Raw genomic sequence first — 22,882 nt, 5'->3', positions numbered from 1 at the left:
ATTGCGACAAGGTATAAAAAAGTGGTCTGAAAAAACAATGCAAGGACATCTAAAAATCAAGCATGCTTTGCAACCTGTAGGTTTTCCTAGTTAGCCCCGGGAAGGGGGGATGTGACTGCGGCACCCTGGGGACAGACACAGGGGGCACAAATGTGCTAAAGAGCCATTAATCGAAAAATGAGAATATTTTTGCTGTGCTTTAACAGAGGCAAGTTCCTTCACCCCGTGTGTCTCCAAAGAACAAGCCCTGACCAGTGATGGGAGCACACGCTGTCTGCACTGCTGCTTTACGCAACCTAGAGCACAAGGAAAAACGTACCCCCGGTTACTCCAGTATCAGCGCCTAGCAAGACCTGCAAGGACCACCAGGTTCAATTCTGATGCACAGCGCTGCCTCTTTTCATCTGTTTATAATTTTATTGAAAACCTGCTGCGTTGACCAAACGTGCCAGCTCCACTAGTCCTAACCTTCCGGAAGAAAGGAAAGTGATAAGAGGTTTCACTGTCTCCTGTTTTCCCCCACCGTCGAGCTCTGATTCACCCCGGACTGCCCACAACCTCCCCTCGCCCCGCACTCCTCAGGCTTCAACCCTTGTTTTCAGGGCACTACACAAAAGGAACCGACGGGGGAGCCGTGCTGTTTACGACTCTTGCACGAATCTACGTAAGATCGGCGTCCAGACCCGCTCAGCGAAACGCAGCCGAGCTGCCGCCACGGCCCGCAGGTACCGGACCGGCTGCCCGCCCCACCCCCCGACCCCCGCGCCAGCCAGGCCCGGCCGCTGTCCGGCACCTCCGGCAGCGCTCACCGCCCCGCCCAGGGCCCAAAGGCCGCCCCAGCTGCCGGCTGTGCGCACACGGAGCGGGCGAGCCCACACAGGCCCAGCAGCCCGCCCGGCCGCCGGCTCCGCGCCATCCCGCCGGTAGGTGCGCGGGCGGCCCGGCCTACGGCCGCTTCCGTGCCCCGGGCCCTGAGCAGCAGCGGGAGGGGGCGGTGTGGGGACCTGCAGCGAGCCGTCGCGTCTCTCGAGGCGGCCCTGAGAGCTCCGTCCGCGGGGGCAGCGGTGGGGTGTCTCGGGTATCCCCTAAAAGAGAACCGGAGCCAGCCTGGTGGCCCCGGTAGGAGGAGCAGACGTGTCTGAAACGCTGGAGCAAGCCTGGGTGTACAGGCAGCCCCGCGGTGTGCCGCTGCTGGGGAAGTGCTCTTGAGGGTGAGCAGAGCAAAGAACGTTTGTAGAATGCGTAAGTGATTTTTTTAAGCAGTCTTGCTCAACAAATAGCTTTTAATAACCGTCAGCACATGCACATTGCTGTGGTCGCTGCAGGATTATATTTGTGAATTCAGTAGAAGCACACTTGTAAATGGCAGTCAAAATGTCGGGATATCTGCGCCTGTCGTTGGATTCCTGTGCGTCCCGTCCCTGGGAAAGAGCAGACAGCTTTCGGGTGGCAACAGGCCTCCAGGCTTCCCACAGGACTGCAGCTCACCATCCACTGAACCTCTGTGGGCACCAAGGAAAAGGGAGAACACACTAATCTGAAGCATTTTGAAAGACAATTACCCTTCCTAAAAAAACATCTCTAACTTAACAAGTGTTGTGACTTTTAATGATGGCTTGCAATTGTTACAGTACTTTAAATGCAATACTTAACACAGTTAAATAAAGCCAGATTATCATTAGAAAAGAGCCAATGGGCATTCAAGTTCTGTCAGACCTTCAAATTTGTAATCTGCATTTAAAACTCCACAGCTGGCAGCTGTGGCAGCAAAGTAGGGGGAAAAGGCTTTTTCCTGGTCACTGGCAGACCAACAAATGCCCCACATCAAAGCTGTACTGCTGTTTGTGATACTGGCATAAGCACACTGTGCCGATGTCATTGAGAGGCCATGACAGAACCTGTATGAAGGGGAAACGTTTCCCTGAATTCAGAAAGGAAAATAAATCCCAGCACTGATTTTTTACATTAATAAGTTGACATTTAATTTATGAGTGAACACCTATACAGAAATGGCAGTTTGGAAGCATTACTTGTAGGAGATGGATATACCAAAAGCACTGGGGTTCCTATTAACTTTTTGAGCTTTATGTCCAATGAATTGCTTCTTCTCCATAGATATGAATTACTCTCAGTTCATCACCACTGTGAGTGCAGCAAGAAAAGCATCTCCGATAAGACTTCTGAGTGAGTATACGCCTGTTCTTCCCAGGTTCTCTAGAGGGGTATCATTCCATGTTCTGGATTTTGTTGGGGTATCATGGCTAAAGACTTGACAGTGCTTGAAAGACAGCCATGCTGTAAGCTGACAAGCAAAGTCAGTTAACTTGTTTGACTTTTGTCAAGTTGAGATGTCAAATAGGTATAAAGAAGAATAAAGTGAATAGCCTCAAACCATTTCAGAAACCCATCCAGACAGAAGAAGTAGTATTGTGACTTCAACATGTGCCTAAAAAAATCTCTGCTACTGCTGCTGAAGCAGGGCTTCTGGCACAGTTTGCTACTGAATTTACACTGGCTGACCGGGAACAAGCAACTGCTAATGGCTTGAGATTCAGTCACAGCATGTTTCTTTCCATTTAGCTTTCCTATATCCTGTTAACATCCATAAATTCCTCACCACACCCACCCCCTCAGTGTTACTACACTTTCCTTTTCTATATTACACTATCTTTATGCTACCATGTTACACAGTCTTCTGTGTGACAGATAGAAAAGGTTAACTGCCTACTTGATTACTCAGTTGAAACCTATAGAGACCTGACAGAATCAGAACATGAGACATCCATCACTTGTTAAGCCTTGAGGGGTCAATTTCCTCTCTGGGTATGGGGTTGGTATTTGCTGTTCTGCTTAAAATGCTCCATACAGGTACAGCTAAGTCAACTAATTCACTCTAGTCGGTCTTCATACTTTGTCAAGTGATACATTGATACGCATTATAATACAAATATTAATTAGCACACTTTGTGCAATAAGACACATTGAGGCTGCAGCTTTGATGACAAAGAAAATCTCTCTTTACCAGACCAAAAGTCACAGACACAACCCATAGAGCTGAGCTGATAATAGTAAACATGAGCATGGAGAGTTAATTAATAGGTAGTAGGAGAATAAACTCAATAACAGGAGTCTCTAAGCCAGATCTGGTGTCACCTGTCGTTTCATATCTGATGCAAAACCATCAAGCCAGCCTGGATGCCATATTGTGAGCTCTTAGATTTAATGCAGTGTAAGTGCCCTTACTGGATTAAAGTCCAGTCTGCACTGCGTAGATTGGATCTGAATGATTGCAAAACTGACTTCAAAGCAAGAGTTGTTAACATTTCCTTCATACTGAATTATTTACACAGTGCCTCTGCCACTAGAGCTGGGCTGCCAGAAACACTCCCACTGAGTATAGCTCTACTACTGCTGCCACATCAGCTAAAATGAGGCTGGGAAAAAAAAAAGCCTATCATTCCAAGTCAGTCTAATTGGAAGTTCATTAGCATTTTATATTCTTGAAGCTTAAAGGACAGACATATAAAAAGTATTTAGAATAGTAGAACAGTCTAGATAAAAATTTATAAAGCTATTTGTCATTTATTTTAAAACAAATATGATTTTATGTTTTGGTCTGCCCCATCCATGTCTCCTTCCCCACTCCACACACACCCCTATTTAATCCAAGTAGAAAGGTGAGTTTAAAATAATTATCCTTTTGAATTCAGGTAAAAAATAAAATAAAAAAATGGAACAAACTTCTCTGGACAATTATTATACACTGATTAAAGGATGTGATTGGTGTTAAAATAATCAAATTGTAACCAAGGTATCTTCCTTTTCCTCTAGCTGAACTGCTACAGAAGTCTCCACCATCTCTCATCTCTCTGGCTGGAGGGGCACCAAACCCTGAAGTTTTTCCATTTAAGAGGGCTACTATTGCCATTGGACATGGAACTACTGTTGAGATTGGGGAAGATCTGATGAAGAGAGCTCTCCAGTACTCGGCCTCAGCAGGGTATCTGTCACAGCTGCTTGCACTTCAAGATACCAGAATCAAAAGATCATATTGCATTAATTCATCTGTGCTTTTAAAACTTATTTTTAAAACCTATTTTACAAAACCAGGTTTTACTTCTTTCAGTTTTCCTCACTATTTACATTTCAGTTTAAGTGGAAAGTTTTGAGCATATGAGTAATTAAGAATTCCTCTAACATTAGTAATTCTCAAGCCAGGACATTTTCTGGCTGTTAGTATTTGAGAATCCAGACTCCCAAATCACTAGGAGACATCATTTTGTGTTTTACAATAAGATATTCGTTGAAATATACTGCATTGCAATACCTAATTTCCCCATTCTGGAGGATGTTTTGCTCTGATGCAGTTCCATAAATTAAAGTCAGTATGTACTACTTGTGGTAGTTGAATGGAGGTATTTATAGTTTTGTTATTTTTAGTATGAAAACTGCATATCATTAAGTTACTTTAGCACTTATGTGAACTCCCCACCAGACAGCAATGAGTCAGGCTTGTGACAAGTTTGCAAAAATATTTAGTTACCTACAGAGGCATACAAGACATTCAGTAATCAGTGAAGTTAAGACTTTTCTTAATATTTAAGTGAGCCTAGCCATTTGTGAACATGCTATAAGATCTTAAGACATACTTTTTGAAAAAATTGTTTCAGAAATCCTTATCTGCAGCCTGTTACTAACAGTATTGCAAGCTTTATCACATTGCAATACATTTGAGTATGGAAAGATGACTCCTAGGAGTAGATACTGTTCAGCATCCAGCCCCTATTCCATCCTTGATGAACTATTTCCACCCAGATTTCAGTATGATCATTTGGTGTATGAACCACAGATGCCCACCTCCTCTGCTTTTCCACAAGAAGCATTTCTCTCATTTTCATCATTTGGTAAACCAGTCATAAAAATCAGCATCTACATGTATCTGTATGGCAATTGAAATCAGACTCAAGACTGTGTGCTAGATTTGGCAGTGACTTAGAGGAACAGCCCAGCCTTGGTCTATATAAGATGTTAGATACACCTTATTTTATTAATGTTTCAGGATTCCAGAGCTGTTGTCTTGGCTAAAGAATTTCCAGCAGAGTCTACATAATCCTCCCACAGCCAACTACAGTCCTGAACAAGGGCAAATGGAAGTGTGTGTCACAACCGGCAGCCAGGAGGGCTTGTGTAAAGTAAGACCAACTTCATACGTTAAAAGCACTTCTTTCAGAGAGAGATTTTTTTCTTCTATCAGTTCAGTTATACTCAACATTATGTGCCACTGTAGTTTGTTAAATATATGTCTCAGGATATTATCAGTACGAGATAACAGAACTGAAGTAAAACTGGTGCAGCAGTCTAATCTGTCAGGACTCCATGAGTGGTTGGGTAAAACAAAGAGCCTGTCAGAAAATATGCTATAAGGTAACCTTTCATGTTACTCAGGTAGTGCAGTAATAAATACATAGCATTATTTACTTTACCATAACTCAATTCTAATTATATTAGACTTCTTAAATAATTACCCTTTGTACTCCACTCTCACCACTGCTTATTTGATCCTTTCTGTAACTGAAAGACCATTTCTCTTCCTCAAGATCTGTCCTTCCATTTCAAACTGATATTCTCTAGCTAATTATCTAGCTTAATTTGGCTTGAAAACAGATTTTTTTTTTCATATCTTAATTGTTCTTCTCACAGACAGCATAATTAAATAGTTAGGAAATTACCAATGTCTAAGCAAGAATTTTAATCCCACTAAGAAGTCAGAAGTATGAAGCATGTGTACAAAAATGGCACAATCTTTCTAATATGGACTATTTTCTTTCACAGGTGTTTGAAATGCTCATTAATCCCGGGGACAATATCCTTTTGGATGCACCTACATACCCTGGGACACTAGCAGCTGTAAGTATTTTTTGGCTACAAAACATTGTAGATGTTACATTTGACCTAAATAGCAATTTAGTACCTGATCTGCAGGCTTATAAACACTGTCTGTATAATGTATACTGTATTAGATACATTATATAATATATATTGCAATATATACACTGTAAAAACATATCTAAGAATCAGGGTTTTCGTGTTAGTCCAGTTAAGTTCATAAATAGTAATTCACATAACCTTTTCTGCTGGATGTTCAATAAAAGCTATTCCCAGGACAGAAGTTCCTCTTCCAAATCCTAGTTCATTCAAGGGCTAAGGACACATTTGGCATTGGAAAGAAAGCCATCAGAACCAAGTTGGGTTGAAGTAAATTTATAAGTGGGTATTTCAACATGTCAACACATGCAACTGAAGGATTTTGTGGTCTGATTATACTTATATATACATCTATATATAATAATGGATACTTATATATACTTACATATTTTTTGCAATAGTATAGACTTGGAATAGGTCTGAAACTTCCATATACGAGTATAAAGATGTGAATTAGTAAGAACTGTACAAAAATAGCAATGTTCACTTCTGAAAAGTAGTGCAATCAGTACGTAATTAAATGTCGGCTCAAAATGTGTAAGAACTGTAAGTAAGGTTAGGATAGATAATATACCAAAATGTCAGTCTAGTCTCCCTCTGCATCAAAAGGAATGTTGGGTTTTGGTTTTGTTGGCTAAGTTTGAGTATATCTGTCTAATCAAATATACTTTGTTAGGCATATATTTTGACAGTGCAACAACTTGCATTTTAACTTAAAAATGCAGAGGACTGCATGGTACAAATTGAAATTCCACAGAGGGAAGACAGCATGCTTTTCCTTTAGTATTTTATCTGTATTTTTTCATACTGCTGTCAATATGTCATTGCAATAGCATCATTTCACTCCCATGTATTGCTGAATAAATCTTTTGAGAACAGATTCTTTGCCCTTTGTCAGTGAAGAGTGGCTTACAGTTCTGGCACTTCCACTGAAGTAGAGTGTAAATTGTCAGTAGGAAATGAAGGTGCTGTGAACTTACTATCTGTGGTGAGAGCATGAGGTGTCCTGAGAGAATACAGCTCGAATTCACACAATCCCTTTCTGCTTGCAAAACCATGTGTGTTTTCCTAGAGAAGAGCATCAATTGGACATGGGAGCTACCCATTGCTCTCAGTTGGCTTCACAGGGCAAACAGAGTAATGTGGTAAGTTTGACAAGCTTCACAGGAAATTCAGGCAAACTTTCTTTTGAATCAGGAGCAAATGGAGTTTGAGATAGCTATAAAGTTAGAAATACTTGGGCATTGTAAAATGTCATTGATACAATGAGAAAAGGTAGACCTTTGACTTACAGGATTATGACAGTTTTGTTCCTTCCATTAACAGCTGAGACCTTTGGGTTGTAACATAATTAATGTTCCTAGTGACCAACATGGCATTATTCCAAAAGCTCTAAAAGAAATTCTGTCTGCTTGGAGCTCAGAAGATGTAAAAACTCATAGCCGCCACCTCCCCAAATTCCTGTACACTATTCCAAATGGCTGCAACCCAACTGGAAACTCTCTGACCGGAGAGCGCAAAAAGGAGATTTACCAGGTATGTAGCTGGGGCCTTGTGAATCTCATAGGTGGAAATGGATAAATGTCAATCCCATATCAGTTGAGGATACCCCATGTGCAGTGTTTGGATCCATTAGTGGTCCAGTAGGCATTCCTCCTAGAACTTGTTTCTAGCAGAACCTGTTTCATGACAACTCCTCAGAGGTGGATTATGCATTCGATAGTTTTTGCAATAGTAACCTATTACTGGCTGATATCTTTGCCATGGGCTTCAAACTGGACTTACTGCAAGTTTTCTGCACAGTTGGAACAGTATGTGGAACTGGTAATAGGTCCAGGGTACAGGAAGAACTGAATTTACGGTGTCTTTACATTTTAACAAATCTTTCCTTTTTATTCATTTATTTAGCTTGCAAGAAAATATGATTTCCTCATAATAGAAGATGATCCTTACTATTTTCTTCAGTTTGAAAAGGTAATTTGTCTTCCATACTCCTTAGTATCACCTTTTCTTGTCCAGGAAGAACTAAGGTTTGAGTTATGAGTCTTCTTGCATAGCAGCTTCTTCATGTCCTGCCAAGTTAGTTACAGGCCTCAAGTTTATGCTGCTTTCAGTTGTTGTCCCCTTTATGACACTTCATTGCATCAGTCCCGTTAAGCAGTAGTTCAAGTTCCTCAAGCCTTATATAGGACAGAATTTCCTTAAGTAGTCAGAAAATGGCAAAGACTTTGCCTCCCAGGGCAAAACAAGTCTGCCACTGAAGCAGCACTTGAAAATAGCAGCCTCTTAATGTTCCTTTCAGCCCAGTCTCTTACAGTCAGTGGAACACTGCCTACTCCCAATCCACTATATCTCCTATTTTTACCTCTTTGCCTTTGGAGAAGAGAGTTCTCTCAGATACCACAGGAAGAAGTATTGGATGGGCAGCTTCCCTCCATGTAAATTTTCCCCAGAACGTGTGACAATACAGTGTTGACCTGTCTTCGCACAGGGATCTACAGTTGCACAGTCTGCAAAAGTACTTACCTTCAGGAATAAAAGCTAGTATTATAAAGCAGTAAAACACCAATAGAAGCTGAAGTTCAGGTATTTTCTGTTTTGAAGTATGTTTTTGTGAAAGCAATAAAACCGCTTCACATTGAATAGCATTGTGTAGCTTTGTTACAGAGTGTAAAGGAGAGAAGGTATGAAAGTAGAATTCCTGATAAGGAAAAAGTATACTGAACTCAGATCATCAAAATTTAGTTATATCTTCTGATTTCCTTTAAGATAGACCTAAAAGTTAAAGGGCCTCTTCTTAGAAATTACACTGTCTTTCTCTTTATTCCTTAAAAAAAAAAAATCTTGGCAGGAAATAATTATTTCTGTCCCCTACTTATGGCGTCATACCAAAACCGGAACAGAACATTCATATGCTGAACAGTGGGCTAAGTATCAAAAAAATAAGGCTGATTTTGTCATGACTTTCATAGAATATTGTAATCACATCTCAGGCAGGTGGCCTAAAGCATTACTTGTCAGCAAGTTACTACATTTGTTCTTGGAATGTGCATCTGTAAAATATTTACTATCAAAGTCTTCATTTAAGGAATTATGTTTTCATTGTAAATAAAATAATTCCATCATAACCCTTACTAGCACCTTGAATTTTTATTTTTCTTTTCTTCCAAGCCATGGGCTCCAACTTTCCTCTCAATGGATGTGGACGGCCGAGTTATTAGAACTGACTCTTTTTCTAAAGTCCTCTCATCTGGGTAAGGCCAGTATCAGACTGCTCAGCATTGCCTGTTCAGCTAATGCACAAGGCTAATCCTTCATACAAAATGATCAGTCATGTCATAGTGTTTCTTCATCTAATACCTATCAATTTCTGTACTTTTGGATCCACAGCTTTTCTCAGTCCACTCACTTTTCATGTCATCTCTTGGCAGTCATTTAACTCCAGATTCTGTTTCTCTTTTAATACTGATAGTTAAGCCACTATCCCCAGGCAGCCTATTGTCACAGACACCACATAAGCAGAAATACAGATGCTGGATTCCAGCTCTGTTCCTGGAACTCCCAGGAGCTTTTCTCTCTTCTTCTTCCATTTCTCCCTCTATCTCTTACCATTCCCACAGACTCCCTGAACTTGTTAGACAGAAGATAAAAGATGGCATCATTCTCCACAAAGTATTCATAGGGTTATAGTGATCTCATCTTCTTGCCTTACAGTTCTTTCAGGTTGTTTTCACCTGCCTGAAAAAATAAGCTGGCTGCTTTCCATTTCACACAAGGCAACATATTTGATTTTTAACTTGCTTTTGTTTATTATCCTAATAGACACAAGAAAGTAATGTGAATTCTGCACTGTCAGCTGGTGGATTGCACCCTCATCCCTGAGAAAGTGAAGAGACAACATGATGCTAAGTGTGATTGCACTTTCAGAAGTGACACTGCAAAAATGCATGATATCAGAGATTCAAATGAGCTTACTGGTTCTATTTTTCTCCAAAAAAAACTTCAGGCAATCTAAAGATCGGTCATAAGAACTGAAGCATGAATAAGAATCTGATTTATCAGTCTAAATTCCATTTATTCTGGAGTAATGAAAAGGAGTAAAAAAGTAAAGCTGTTTGCCACTTGCCATCTGTTTTTCATAAAGCCTGAGCATTTGTGATTTTTCATTATGTGAAAACCTATCTTTCTTGCCTTCGATTCATGTAATCTTTATGGTTGCAAAGGAAAGCTTAGAAGTGTGGGTTATGGCCCGAAGTCTCAGAACTAAGAAGCTACTATAAGCATTAAAGATCCTTAAATGTTTCTATTTCATGACTTTGATACTCAGCTCATAAGTCGCATAAGCCTAGGGCTTAGGGCAGTATTAGGACACAGATAAATGCATAAAAGATCCTTACAGTATTAATGCAACAGTTACACATTTTTCCAGTTTTAAGTTAAACCATAACTCACAAAGTATTAACACATTGCATTTCTCTAGTAACTTTTCTCTTTTTTTTCTCTAGGTTAAGAATAGGTTTTCTGACAGGTCCCAAACCTCTTATCGACAGAGTTGTTCTACACATTCAGGTTTCAACAATGCACACCAGCACTTTCACACAGGCAAGTACCAAACTGCCAGCTCAATTGTATTTAGAAAAGATAACATGTTCCAAGTTGTAAGAAACCACAAATGAACAGCTTTGCACTTTTGCAGTTGCTCTGCATTTTTGTACTTTTGTTCATGATAAGCACAAAAAAATGTCAATTCTGCCAAAAGAAGAGACACCAACATAGAAATTACAGCCAGAGCTGGAGGGTATCTCAGTACATGGAAAGCACAACTAGTATGCACTTAACCCTCAGGTTTCAAAAATCAAGATTTAAAATACTTTATATCTCTTGCTAGTATATTCACTTGAAAAACTTCAGTGTAATGATACATTGGAAGCACTTAGGGCTTTTTTTCCTGGGGTGTATTATAAGGGATGTGATTAGTAGGTCCAGAGACGTTCTCCTTCCTCTCTACTCTGCCCTGGTGAGACCACATCTGGAATATTGTGTCCAGTTCTGGGCCCCTCAGTTCAAGAAGGACAGGGAACAGCTGGAGAGAGTCCAGCGCAGGGCAACAAAGATGATTAAGGGACTGGAGCATCTCCCTGGTGAGGAAAGGCTGAGGGAGCTGGGACTCTTTAGCTTGGAGAAGAGGAGGCTGAGGGGTGACCTCATTAATGTTTATAAATTTATAAAGGGTGAGTGTCATGAGGTTGGAGCCAGGCTCTTCTCAATGACAACCAATGGTAGGACAAGAGATTCCCCTTAAATTTAAGAAGAAACTTCTTCTCAGTGAGGGTAACAGAACACTGGAACAGGCTGCCCGGGGGGGTTGTGGAGTCTCCTACTCTGGAGACATTCAAAACCCGCCTGGACACATTCCTGTGTAGCCTCATCTAGGTGTTCCTGATCCAGCAGGGGGCTTGGACTAGATGATCTTTTGAGGTCCCTTCCAATCCCTAACATTCTGTGATAATTTTCATTCTGCTTTGTAATTAGAACAATACTGGCAGCCCACAGAGACATTACAAAGCAGGCTGCCAACAACAGCCCCTTTATAGTTAGCAATAAGGAAAGCAGACATGGAGCACATGCAGACATGGCTTCCATCTTCCAGTTCTATTAGTTCATCATAGAGTCAGTATTAAAGCAGAGAGGCTAATAATGGGCAGAAAGGTAAACCAATATACGTTGCCTTTTTCTCCTTAATTACCATATTTAGCTCTCCATTCATTCTTCCCTCCCCTCACCACAACTCCCAAACACTGCTATGATCCTTGGAGACAGCAGGAACATGGACTACATGGCCTTTTGCTGTTGATACCTCTATTTATAAAGAGCTCCAAGATACCCTGCATGCGATTTCTTGCCTGTGTGGAATCTTGAATAATGCATCACACTATGTATCTTTTGATGTTTGCAGAATAGCCTTGTTTAAAATATGGTATTGATGATGTGTTTTATTTCTTTAGATTATGATATCACAACTGCTTCAGCAATGGGGAGAAAAGGGTTTCTTGGAGCACGCAGACAGGTAGGGTCATGTCAAATGCTGAATCCCATCATCTGTCATTCTGCTTCTTGTTACCTACAGAAAACATTCTTTTCAGTAAAGAGGTCAGAAGAGGTGTGTCAGATACGCCAGGTTACCCAGACTGACAGTATTCACACAAGGGTCCCACAGGATCTCAGTGGGAAGTTGCAGACAGGCAGGTCAGGGTACATAACCTACCACTACTGACTGACAACCCACCAGTCCACTGGCACAGTCATTGTGCAGCTCCCATCTGAAGGGAGCTCAAGAGGAACCTGAGAGCTCCAAGTCAGTGAATAAGATTTTCATCCCTGCTAAAGGGGTGGGATCTAGAGCAAAGACTAGCATCACCGAGTATGCACTCTGTTAAGAGTCAGCATAGCTTCTATAAAGGGAGTTCTTGCCTCCCTAACTCAGCCAGGATTCACCCTCTAACATCCTTAATCTAATGATTGTGGGTGCTGATGGAAAGATCTACAGAGATTAGTGAGGTTTACCTACATCTGCTGAACGTTACCTCTGTTACCACACTTGGAGACAAAGCCCTGAGCTAAGGTCTAACTCAGCAAGCATTTTTACATACTGGCTGGCACACATTTGGTTTTCATTTATTATGCTGGACAAGCATAGTTTCTCTTGAGTACTTTTGCTTTATTTCAGATGCCATACTAGGATCCCATTAGAACCCCAAGCTTCCTGCTTCAGTGGGTAGTGTGTGACACTGCCTAGCCCTGTAACTGGAACGTGAGCAAAGTACGGAAAAAATTCTTACATCTGACTATAACAGCCACTTCTGTCCCCTGAGCACCCGCCTGGTGTCCATACCATAAGCACCAGCATATTAAAACAAAAAAAAACCCAAAACAAATACAAACAAAAAGCCCAACACCCCACAAAAAAACCACCCAACAACAAAGTACCACACCAAAAAACAGCAAACACAACAGCCCCGGCTTTGCCTTGTTCTGAGAAACAGAAGCATAAAAAGTTTTACAGGGACACTCAGACCACACTTCAGCTTAACTTCCAGCAGAAAAACATATCCTAAGTGCACCTCTCAACTTACTGTCTTGTAGGCCAGAAAGCATCCTTGCTCAAACCAGAAGACCATTCTTCCACTTGAGCTAATGAAAATAGTCCTGTGGTAGAGTAGCCACAACCCTTTATAACCTTCTAGACCCTTATCAGGTGACTTACTGATGAGCCCCAACAGCTGACTGCTATCTCTTGCAGGTGATTTCATTTAGACAAAGTTGACTTGGTAGATCATGCTTTTGAGTACGAGGTAGCCTGTTTTTGGAGCAGCTACATTTTTGTGGAAGTCTTGTCTCATTAACACTTAGAATTTTGTTCCAATGCGAAAGTAAAATGGTTAGAGGCAAAAAACTGGCAACAGAATTTGTGATATGGTGAAAACTGTGTGAGATGCATGCAGAATGTAGCTGTTGGTATAGGCTGAATCCCCAAAACTATATGAAACTTCAGTGGTATTAGTGTTTGTCTATCAATGTAGTAAAATACATCCAGAAATCAAAGCTATTGGTTCAGAGACTATAAAAAGAATCTAAATTACTGACTATGGTGTATCTACAGAGAAGGGAACACATTTGCATCTGACTGATGAACTCTGTATCGGGCATTTCTCTTGTGTCTCCCACTGCAGAATCACAGGTGTCTCATTTCATGTCACCAAAAGTCACTGCACAGGACTTGTCCATGTTGAAAATTGGGTTAGGATCATTTTCCCCACTAAGACGTTGAATTATTTGGAAGTTTTACTTAAAGTGTGAAGGACGTAGGTTCAAAAGTTTAGAAAAGGGGAAGCTGTCAAATAGTCATGACATCTTTATCATATGATTTGCTTTTTACCATGTGAAGTACCATTTCCTTGTGTACCTATTACGCAAATTCAACCCAAATGCACAAATATTGAGTCTGTGCTTTTGCATATGTATGTCCTTCATTTCCTTCAGTATGTCTGTTTTGTGTGGTAAATATTGCTAGCAGGGCTTGTATCCAGGGCTATAATAGACAGAATGGGTATAATATAGAGTTTCCATGACATATGTGAAGTTTAAAAAGCAGCCACACAGGCATTTCCTCTGCCTAGTTGATCAGCACTTTGTTGGAGACACGCTGAAGCATTCAAGATTCCCTGATACATACACAAAGTTTCATACACACTGTTTTGTGCCCATCTAGGATATGCTCATATTTCCATTAAATGTGCACTTAAGTTGTTCAAGTAGAAAAGCTTTGGAAACAAATGGACTCTGAATTGCTACAGGATCATGATTTTGAATTGATAATTTACTTTCAGAGTGGTGGAGTTCTACAGGACCCAGCGGAATGCAATGCTCATTGCTGCTGACAAGTGGTTAAAAGGTCAGTAAGTGCAACACAGCTAATAACTCATTTTTTTTTTCTAGCTATTTATCATCTTTGTGTTCAAGAAAAATCACTAAATCTCTCTTCATCTCTTGACTGAAGTGACAGATAAGCACTATAAGCAAATCAATGACATTAAATATTAAGCTTAAGACAAATTATCTAGTGCTGCTGTTTTCATGCTTTTCTGATGGGATGATTCATCCCATTTTGATGGGATGGTAATGAGAAAAAAGCTCACCACATTACTGTATAAAACAATTTTACAAAGGGCATATATTTCACTCCACTATTTTCTTATACTTTTTATCTTTAAGATCTCTGTCCTTAAGATCTTAGTCTTTAAGATCTCTGTCTGAAACAGCAATTTAGTGGCCTTAATTTAAAAGAAGATAGAACCAATTAATATAGCAGTAGTGATAATATTTTTTTGTCAGAAATCAACTTTAAATGTCCTTTTGTGTTACTCATGGAGCATAGAAATAATTTGATCAACAATAATGCAGTTACAGTTAGTGACTTCACTCAATTTTGTCAGTCTAAGTGGAATCAGCAATAACTGCTTAAGAACTGCCCACCTACCTCAGATGATGCTTCCATGGGACATGGGTATGTGGGCACCACACAGTCATTAAGGTACTTACTCCTGCTAATTCCAGGTTTTTAGATATGAGGTATTTCTTCTTTTTCTACATGGCTGTGGACAATCATGGGTTGTTGACCTAGGTAGTCCCTCTTTGTCCAAATTCCCCAAGTATCAAAACAATGTGATAGCACTGGGCAACCTTAAAGTGTATTGTGAGAATATACTCTTACGTAAAAGACTATAGGGTCTTCATGTTCTCTAGTAATAGGAGCCATAATATTATGGAAGACAGACCTTTCTTTTGTAGCTATGCAATGGTTAAATTCATCAAGGAACAGCAGGAGAAGATGTCAATTCAAATAAATAGTTTCTTGTAAAATATGTCCAAAACCAGATAAAGAAATCTGAGTAAACAAAAGGTGTCAGTAAGTCTGCATATATAATTTAAGACAAATCTTCTCCAAGCCTTTCCATCCTCCTCATAACTCCCAGGCTCTCCTTTTCTTTGGGGAAAACATCTGTAATTGTAACTTAAAGCAAAACAGTTTTGCTCTTTGCTACACTTTAAATCATATTGATAGTCAGTATGACATTAGGAGAAACTGCATCAGAAAAACTATTTTAGATTGTTTACTTGATCTGAAACTAATCAACAAATATAGTTTGTTAATGCCTGGGATTTATGTAATCCAGAACAATCACTTCAGTAAAAGAACTGAGGATACCAACACAAGTACAGTGAGCCCCTTTGAGTTCATTGGAACAACAACTCTACAACCTCACTGAATCTATGATGTATCAGTTAAAGGTTGGGCAGAAGTTTTCTTCTTTACTCCCTTTTTTTCTCTCTCTCTCTTTCTCCAGACTTGGCAGAATGGTACCCTCCTGCTGCTGGCATGTTCTTATGGATCAAAATTAAGGGTGTTTCTGATACACAGCAGTTGATCATGGAAAAAGCTTTGCAGAAAGAAGTATGACCTATGGTTTAATGGCTTTCAATGTTAAAATGAAATGAGGGAAGGATAAAGTTAATTTACCATATCTATCTACACATATGCACAAACTTAAAAAGGCAGGGGAACTAGCTGTGCACCATCATTGAACTTGCAAGTCAGGCATTGTTGCATAGTGACTCATAATATTTTAATGTCTATATTCAGATGTTAATATGTAATCAGCTTAGTTAGATTTAAGCCATTATAATCTATAGAATGATGTCATGTATACAACATATATATATATAATTTTAATATATGTAACTATATGAATGATGGCTGTCCACTATATCTTTTCAACGAGAAAAAAAATAAGTGTGGTTTCATTTCTACAATTTATAAGAGCCAGTACTGGTACTGAGTAGACTACCTCACTGGTGCTTCTAAACATTGTGAGCATAAGGCAGACCTGGTAACCCACCAGCCTCCGTAACCAAAACCTACGAGCCCTTTGATTTTGTTATGAAAAGTCCAATTCCAGGTTGCATATTTCTGGCTTTTCATTTTGAAGAGAAAGAATATATTAAGCCATATTCTGATACCAGTGTTTCAGCAGTGAGCCTTCTCAAATTTAATTTAACATAGTGTTTTAAAACTGTAGAGTTGTGATAACTGGGTGGCTCATCACTTTTTCTTAGGTGTTACTGGTTCCTGGAGGAGCATTCAATATTGATAGCTCAGAACCTAGTCCGTATGTCAGAGCCTCCTTCTCTCTGTCTTCTCCAGCCCAGATGGATCTTGTAAGTGAGATTTTTTTTCTTACATTCTTATGAAGACAATTTCTCACATAATAATGCTCCCTTATTTTTACTTATTTTTCTCCTTATGTGTTTTCTTGAATGTTAGCGTAGTTTTTTCTAGTACGTAGGTGATTAAGCAGTACTTTTGAAGCAGTCTTATCTGTTTCTTAGACAATATACTCATATCCAAATGACCTGAAAGGTACCAAATTTTTAGGACCACTTAAAATTTTTCTGTGTGTCTCATACATGTGGAGTGTAACGTTTAATCCTAACAGACTTTATTAATAAAGGCTTTACTGAAGTCAGAGTAAGTTTTGCTATTTGTTTTAGCATTAGCATGTATCTTTTATTTTCCAGACTTCCCATTCCTTAGGCTGATTTACCTGCTTTCTTTTGTGTCTGTGTCTTGTCAGTCCTTTATGAGAAAGAATGTTGCTTTTCTGTCATACAATTGACATATATGTTGTATTTATTTTCTCAGGAACAAATATTTTATGTAACTTGGGAACATTTTGGATGTTATTTTGCTATATCTGTAAAATCACTGGGAAGAAAGATAGGACACATTTATTTGTGCAGATTTAATACTAACTTGACTCAGGTGCTTGAAACAATGCAGAATTTGTAGTTGTCGTATCATTCAGTTGTGAAGGATTGTAACAGATAAGCACTTCTGTTGCCTATTTCTTCCTCCTTCTTTGTAAAAGTAACTCACAACCACACTGTTGACAGTCAAATTGTATCTTTTCTACACTTCACTCAACTGTTCTTCCTTTTCTTTCACCTTGTGAGTCTCTAGGCCATTATATTAAGTTAGAAGAGACACTCTTTCAGAGGTCACTATTTGTATTAAAAGTAACAGCTGTTTAGTTGCATCTGAACCCCAAATAACATTTGACCATTAATATGTGTATCTTCCTGCTTCAGAAGACTTTTGTTTTGTATCAGAGAAGTGGAAGCTTTGTCCGGTCAAAGCCCATAGCTGTTGTTATAAAAGGAAAACAAAGAGTATCAGTAGCATTTTGCAGTATAAAATACTGAGTTTGTATATGGTTAGGGTCATTTTCGTAGCTTTACAGGTTTGGTGTGTTGCCTATTTAAGTGATACTTGAATATAAATGTGAATTGTATTTGTGTCCTTGCAGGCCTTCAAGAGATTGGCTGACCTTATAAGAGAAGCTTTGTGAAAAAGCTAAATAGAGCTCTTGCAACAATCAAAATCATCTCCAAAAAATAGTAGTTAACATTTGGATTTCATCAGAACACTTTAAAAGCAAGCACAATACAGTGGATGTTTCTTTTGATCATTTCAGCTAAAAAGACAAAAAATGAAAGACTGAAAAACAATTTGTTTATTTTTTGACAGAACATTGCGTTCCTAAATTTATTCCAATTCAGAAATGTTTAAAGCACTCAAAACCAGAAATTTCCATTTCCCATCAAATTCATGGTTTTGTTATATTGACTTTATTTTTGTTCTGGCTTTTGTTTTCCATTTGGGTTGGGAAACAGGGAAATCAGTTACCTAGGAAGTTGCACCTGAGGTGATCTTAGGGATTATCACTTGATGCCAACTGATACATTCCTCCAACACATTATGTTGGAATTGGTTTTGTGTGCCACTTTCCTTCTTGACTTGCTGTATGGCATCAGGAATATTTGAAGATCAGTATTTAATTTTACTGAAGCTTTTTTTAAGATAAAACTGATGTAAGGATGTTGAAGAAACAGAAACTGATCCAGCAAAATTAGGTTATGATTACAAATGAAACTCTTTGGCCTAAGGTCCCTTGCAGTTTGCATGGGTTTTGCAGCTCTTTCTCTAATTTGTAAAAGGTTTTCTGGTTGCTGGCATCCATGTCAGTACATGTGTTAGAAAATCCCTGGTGTGCAAATGCGTGTAGGGTAGATGTGCTAATAGAACTGCTCTGTGCTCTTAGTTCATCAGATGTGGTTTTGAACCATGAGCATAAGTAACTGAACAGGGGATGTAGCAGATGGACAACCTGACACTGCCAGATGTACAAAGCAAGCAAAATGGAAAAAATTAAGAAATGTTTTGATCTCTAACCCCTGGTCATTGTGATCAGAAACATTTGATACTTGGCAGCATGTACAAAACTTTCAGTAAGTTTTAACTGTACAGATTCTCCATTTTGTTTAGTGACTTCAGTTTTATTTACTGTTTCATGAAAGCGCTGTAGTTTTCCACCAATAGTAGATGGTTGTTTCTTTATGTGCAAGTGTTCAGAATTTTGAAGTGAAAATACGTGTTCAAGGATCCAGCCAAACCGTCGGCAGCTTGGGTGACCCAACCAAACATGGTTCGGGTAAAACCTTGCTTAATTGGAAGTTTCACAAGAGTCATGGTTTTAGTAGTAACAGTATTTCAATTACCTCTTTCCCCCTTAGTTATAAATAGCATGTGTTATAACAAACTAGCACAGATGCGTGCCTTCCCAGCATGTATCCTCAGGATCATTCCAGTGCCTTCAGCCAGTATCGCTATTTATCTCAAGCCTTTTAATTCAGTCACACATGTGAGCCATCCCTGCTCTTTGCAGCATATCCAAGCTCAGTCGTTTCCCCCCTTCCCAGATTACTGCCACTTTTAGTCAAGTCCACATAATTTTCGGATTAATTTTCTCCAACTTGGTATCAGTCAGTACATGATGCCTTTCCTCTCAGACCCATTCAAACTACTTCATATGGTCCCAGCTAGTTTGTCACTTTGACCCTCCTTCTGCAAACATGGGGCTGGGTCTGTTGTCCCACCACACCTCATCTGCAACCCAACCTGCATCTCCACATTCCCCTCCAAGGTGCCCTGTCGGCAGCAGGGCTGGGGCTGCCGCTGGCGAGTGAGCTGGTGCTGTGGACAAAACCAGCCCCACCATGGAGCTGCGCTGGGCCTGGGCAGCCAGGACACACAGGGTGACGTGATGTGGGAAGAGCCCGCAGTTCCCATGTTGCTTTCAGGGCACCAACACTGTCTTTGAAGACTAAGCGATCCCTTTTTACACTGTTTGATGGTGCTAAGGAAGGGTCTAAATTAGCAGTGTCCTCTGTGCAGTGCTGCTTAACAGCAAGTTTTCATGTTTCAACTCAGTTTCTTAACCACGTATAGAAGTTTTGGAAGCTCTTCACTATCATCAGTAAGGCAATTTTTATTTTGGGCTCAATTTAGAAAATCATTTTATCCAACAGAATGACTTAACATGTCTGTTTAATTAATATATTTTTACACAGGAATAAATCTAAACATCATTTAAGATTGATTTTAGTTCTTAGGCAAATACTATTGTCATTGTCAAATGCTATTGTCATATTGTCATTCAGCCAGACCTGAATTAGTAAAATGTATTCAAAATATAATTATTAAGCAAGCTTTATGTTGCTGATGTGTTGAATAATACATCTCTTAACTTCCAGAGTTCTAAATGTTAATTTAGCTCAATGTAAGCAAAATGTAATTCCATCTGCTGCACATTAGACATTTTTGCTATCAGCTAATTTAATTTAGAGAGATTTTGGTTTTTTCCCTGACTGTAGTGAAGCATCTAAAATTAAATTAATATCCTGAACAATGCAAACTGAACAATGGCAGTGAAATCTTATATGCACATAGTGGTTCCCTGAATCTCCTAAAGCACAATGTCTGATCTCCTAGGACAGAGCATTTGCTGTGATTAAATGTTCCTGGAGGAACCTACTTCGAGACAAAAGGAAAAGGCTGGGCAACATGTTCACATAGGAAGAAATGATCTGGCAAATTAAAGTTTAGTTTTCCCTTTCCGTTTCATCCATCTAAGACCAAATAACCTCTCTCATTCATAGCTGGATTTAAGCCATCTGGTACAAGTGACACCATCTATCTTTGGGGATGAGAGGACACAGGAAGGAAAGGACTTGGTGTGGTAGACACATCCTCTGATGGTACCAATACATGGGCAGCTGTGAGAGAGCTGACAGCAGTGCTGCAGAGCTGCCTCAGCTGCGTCTCCAGACTTGCTTCTGAGTGGCAATTAACTGCCCTTTCTGGTGTACCTACACTTCGGATCCACTGGATTTTCAGGCTTTTGGTTGACAAAAAACACCTAGAAGTCCTGGACAAATCACCACTGTACATGACCCAAACAATTCTGCCATACACGGGATATAACTCACAACCCATCCTACATACACCATGTGTGCCCGTGTTGTCGCACACATTAAGATTCACTGTGCAACGCATCCCGCTTTTCCTTTGGGAATGGTACAGATGTAGCAAGGGGGAGCAGATTTTTTCCTGGAAGAATGGAAATATTAACTTTAACTTCATCTTCCACATAAAATACATTTAGAAATTTTAGGTCCACACAGGTCATTGATCTGAAAGAAAATATCCCCTCTTACTTCCAAAAAAGAGCCCTTCAGCACAGCTGTGATTAATGAATTATTGAGAAAATATATATATGGGGAATTCATTAGAAGAGAGAATGTATATGTATATACAATATGACAGTTACTACATTAAGCTATGAGCACACAGAGAATTATTTTGTCTAATTGAATGTCAGTTCCCCAAGCACCAGTGGTGGTGTCCAAGAATTTATAGCGGTTTTGAGGAAAATACTTCATTCAGTTTTGAGGGGGTTTCCCCTAAATTCTAAATGGAAGTTTCATTTTAAACTTCATTCATTAAAATAATTTCCTTTGTATGGAACATTGTATTTTAAAACCTTGTGGCCTACAGATCTGCAATACTTACAGTTCTGCATTTACAATCTGGATTGTAATACCCTGGGGTAAATATTTAAAAGAACTGCATTGAGCTGTGCTGATGTATGCCCTAATCTGTCTTGTTTTCTTTATTATTTAATAACAGTTCTTGAGTAGCCCACTGTAGGCTGTGTCTTAGATGCGAACAGAACGATTGCAGTGTGTGAACTGTAATCATTCTGAATGGAAGGTTCTCTGTGAATACAAAGCAACATACATTTTCGTTCTTCCAACATTGCTACCAGGAATGCTGGTACCTCACTTTTCTCATAATGACTGTGGAAGCCATTGTGTAGCCCTGCAAAGCTAGGATATTATTATGGGAGAAGTATAAGGGTCTTGCTGATTCTTTTCAAGAACAAATATCCCAGAAATGTGTTAACAAATATGACTGCTGCTGGAAGATTCCAGTCTAGCTGTACAAAATTAGAAGAATATCTCAAAATTATATTTTCTTTTTATTTTCAACTTACATGAAATCAGATCTGGATTGATACAGCAAGTGAATTTGCCAGGATGTGATCCGGAAAAAATCAATGTGAAGGTATTTTGGTTTCTTGAGTTGTATAGAACTTTGAATTGTATCTTTCTCTATGTTTGGTTGATGATGAACTTTGGACCTAAAAGATTCAAAAGATTAAAAATACTTTCCTAAAGAAAACTGAGCATTAACAGAGGTAGAATACTATTGGCCTGGCCCAAAATTTTGGCTCCTGAATGTTGTTTGCTGGAATTTCTAACTAAATCCAGCTTGTGATGTCAGCCTTAAAACCCTCCTAGTAGATGCTGTAAAGTACCATTTTCAGCACAGTGCCGAGAACTAGAAGACATTATTTAATAAGCGAATAAACAAGTTCCTGCATCTCTGAGAAAGACTGTTGCTGTCTTAATACAGGCATAGCCAGTGAAACTGTAAACATTTTAGGCATCCCACAAACATGAAGGAAAGTAGCAAAGGCCCTTTAGAAACACCTAGGAAAAGAAATACTTTATCAGAAACCTAAACCAAAAGAGAATAACCATGATACTTAGAGATGTGTTATTTAGTGTCCAAGTTTTTCATACCTTTTCTGCCCTAAGTATTTAACCCACACTTTTGCATCTCCGTGCATCTTTTCTTTTCATCTGTTTTTCCATATCTTTTTAAGGATCTCTCTAATCATTCCCTCCACAAGCCCCCCAGGTAACATATTTTTTTCAATAATCAAAGCCAGTGATTCTGGCCTATTTATTTTCTTTTATTGATTTGATGACTTAGTATCTTATTACCTTCTGCACTTCTTGTAGGTCACATCATTTGTAATCCCATCTGTAATTAATCTCTGTGTGGTGGAAAGTTTTTCATTTAAAGCAACCA

General features: G+C 39.4%; 1 protein-coding gene across 1 annotated transcript; it reads left to right on the top strand.

Moving 5' to 3' along the window:
* Positions 1-665: 665 nt before the first annotated feature.
* Positions 666-17,951, top strand: AADAT (aminoadipate aminotransferase; the record flags this gene model as incomplete). The annotated part of the gene is made up of 14 exons (XM_080343370.1): positions 666-725; positions 2,116-2,184; positions 3,832-4,000; positions 5,060-5,192; positions 5,833-5,907; positions 7,312-7,521; positions 7,894-7,959; positions 9,157-9,239; positions 10,491-10,587; positions 11,991-12,052; positions 14,373-14,437; positions 15,891-15,997; positions 16,660-16,761; positions 17,910-17,951. The coding sequence occupies exons 2-14, from the start codon at positions 2,118-2,120 to the stop codon at positions 17,949-17,951; spliced, it is 1,278 nt and encodes a 425-aa protein (XP_080199496.1). The 5' UTR covers positions 666-725; positions 2,116-2,117.
* Positions 17,952-22,882: the final 4,931 nt, after the last annotated feature.

The sequence above is a fragment of the Nesoenas mayeri genome (assembly GCF_963082525.1).
Source record: "Nesoenas mayeri genome assembly, chromosome: 4".
In the NCBI taxonomy this organism is placed as follows: Eukaryota; Metazoa; Chordata; class Aves; order Columbiformes; family Columbidae; genus Nesoenas; species Nesoenas mayeri.
The sequence above is the reverse complement of the archived record's forward strand: the minus strand, read 5'-3'. Positions and strand labels throughout refer to the sequence as shown.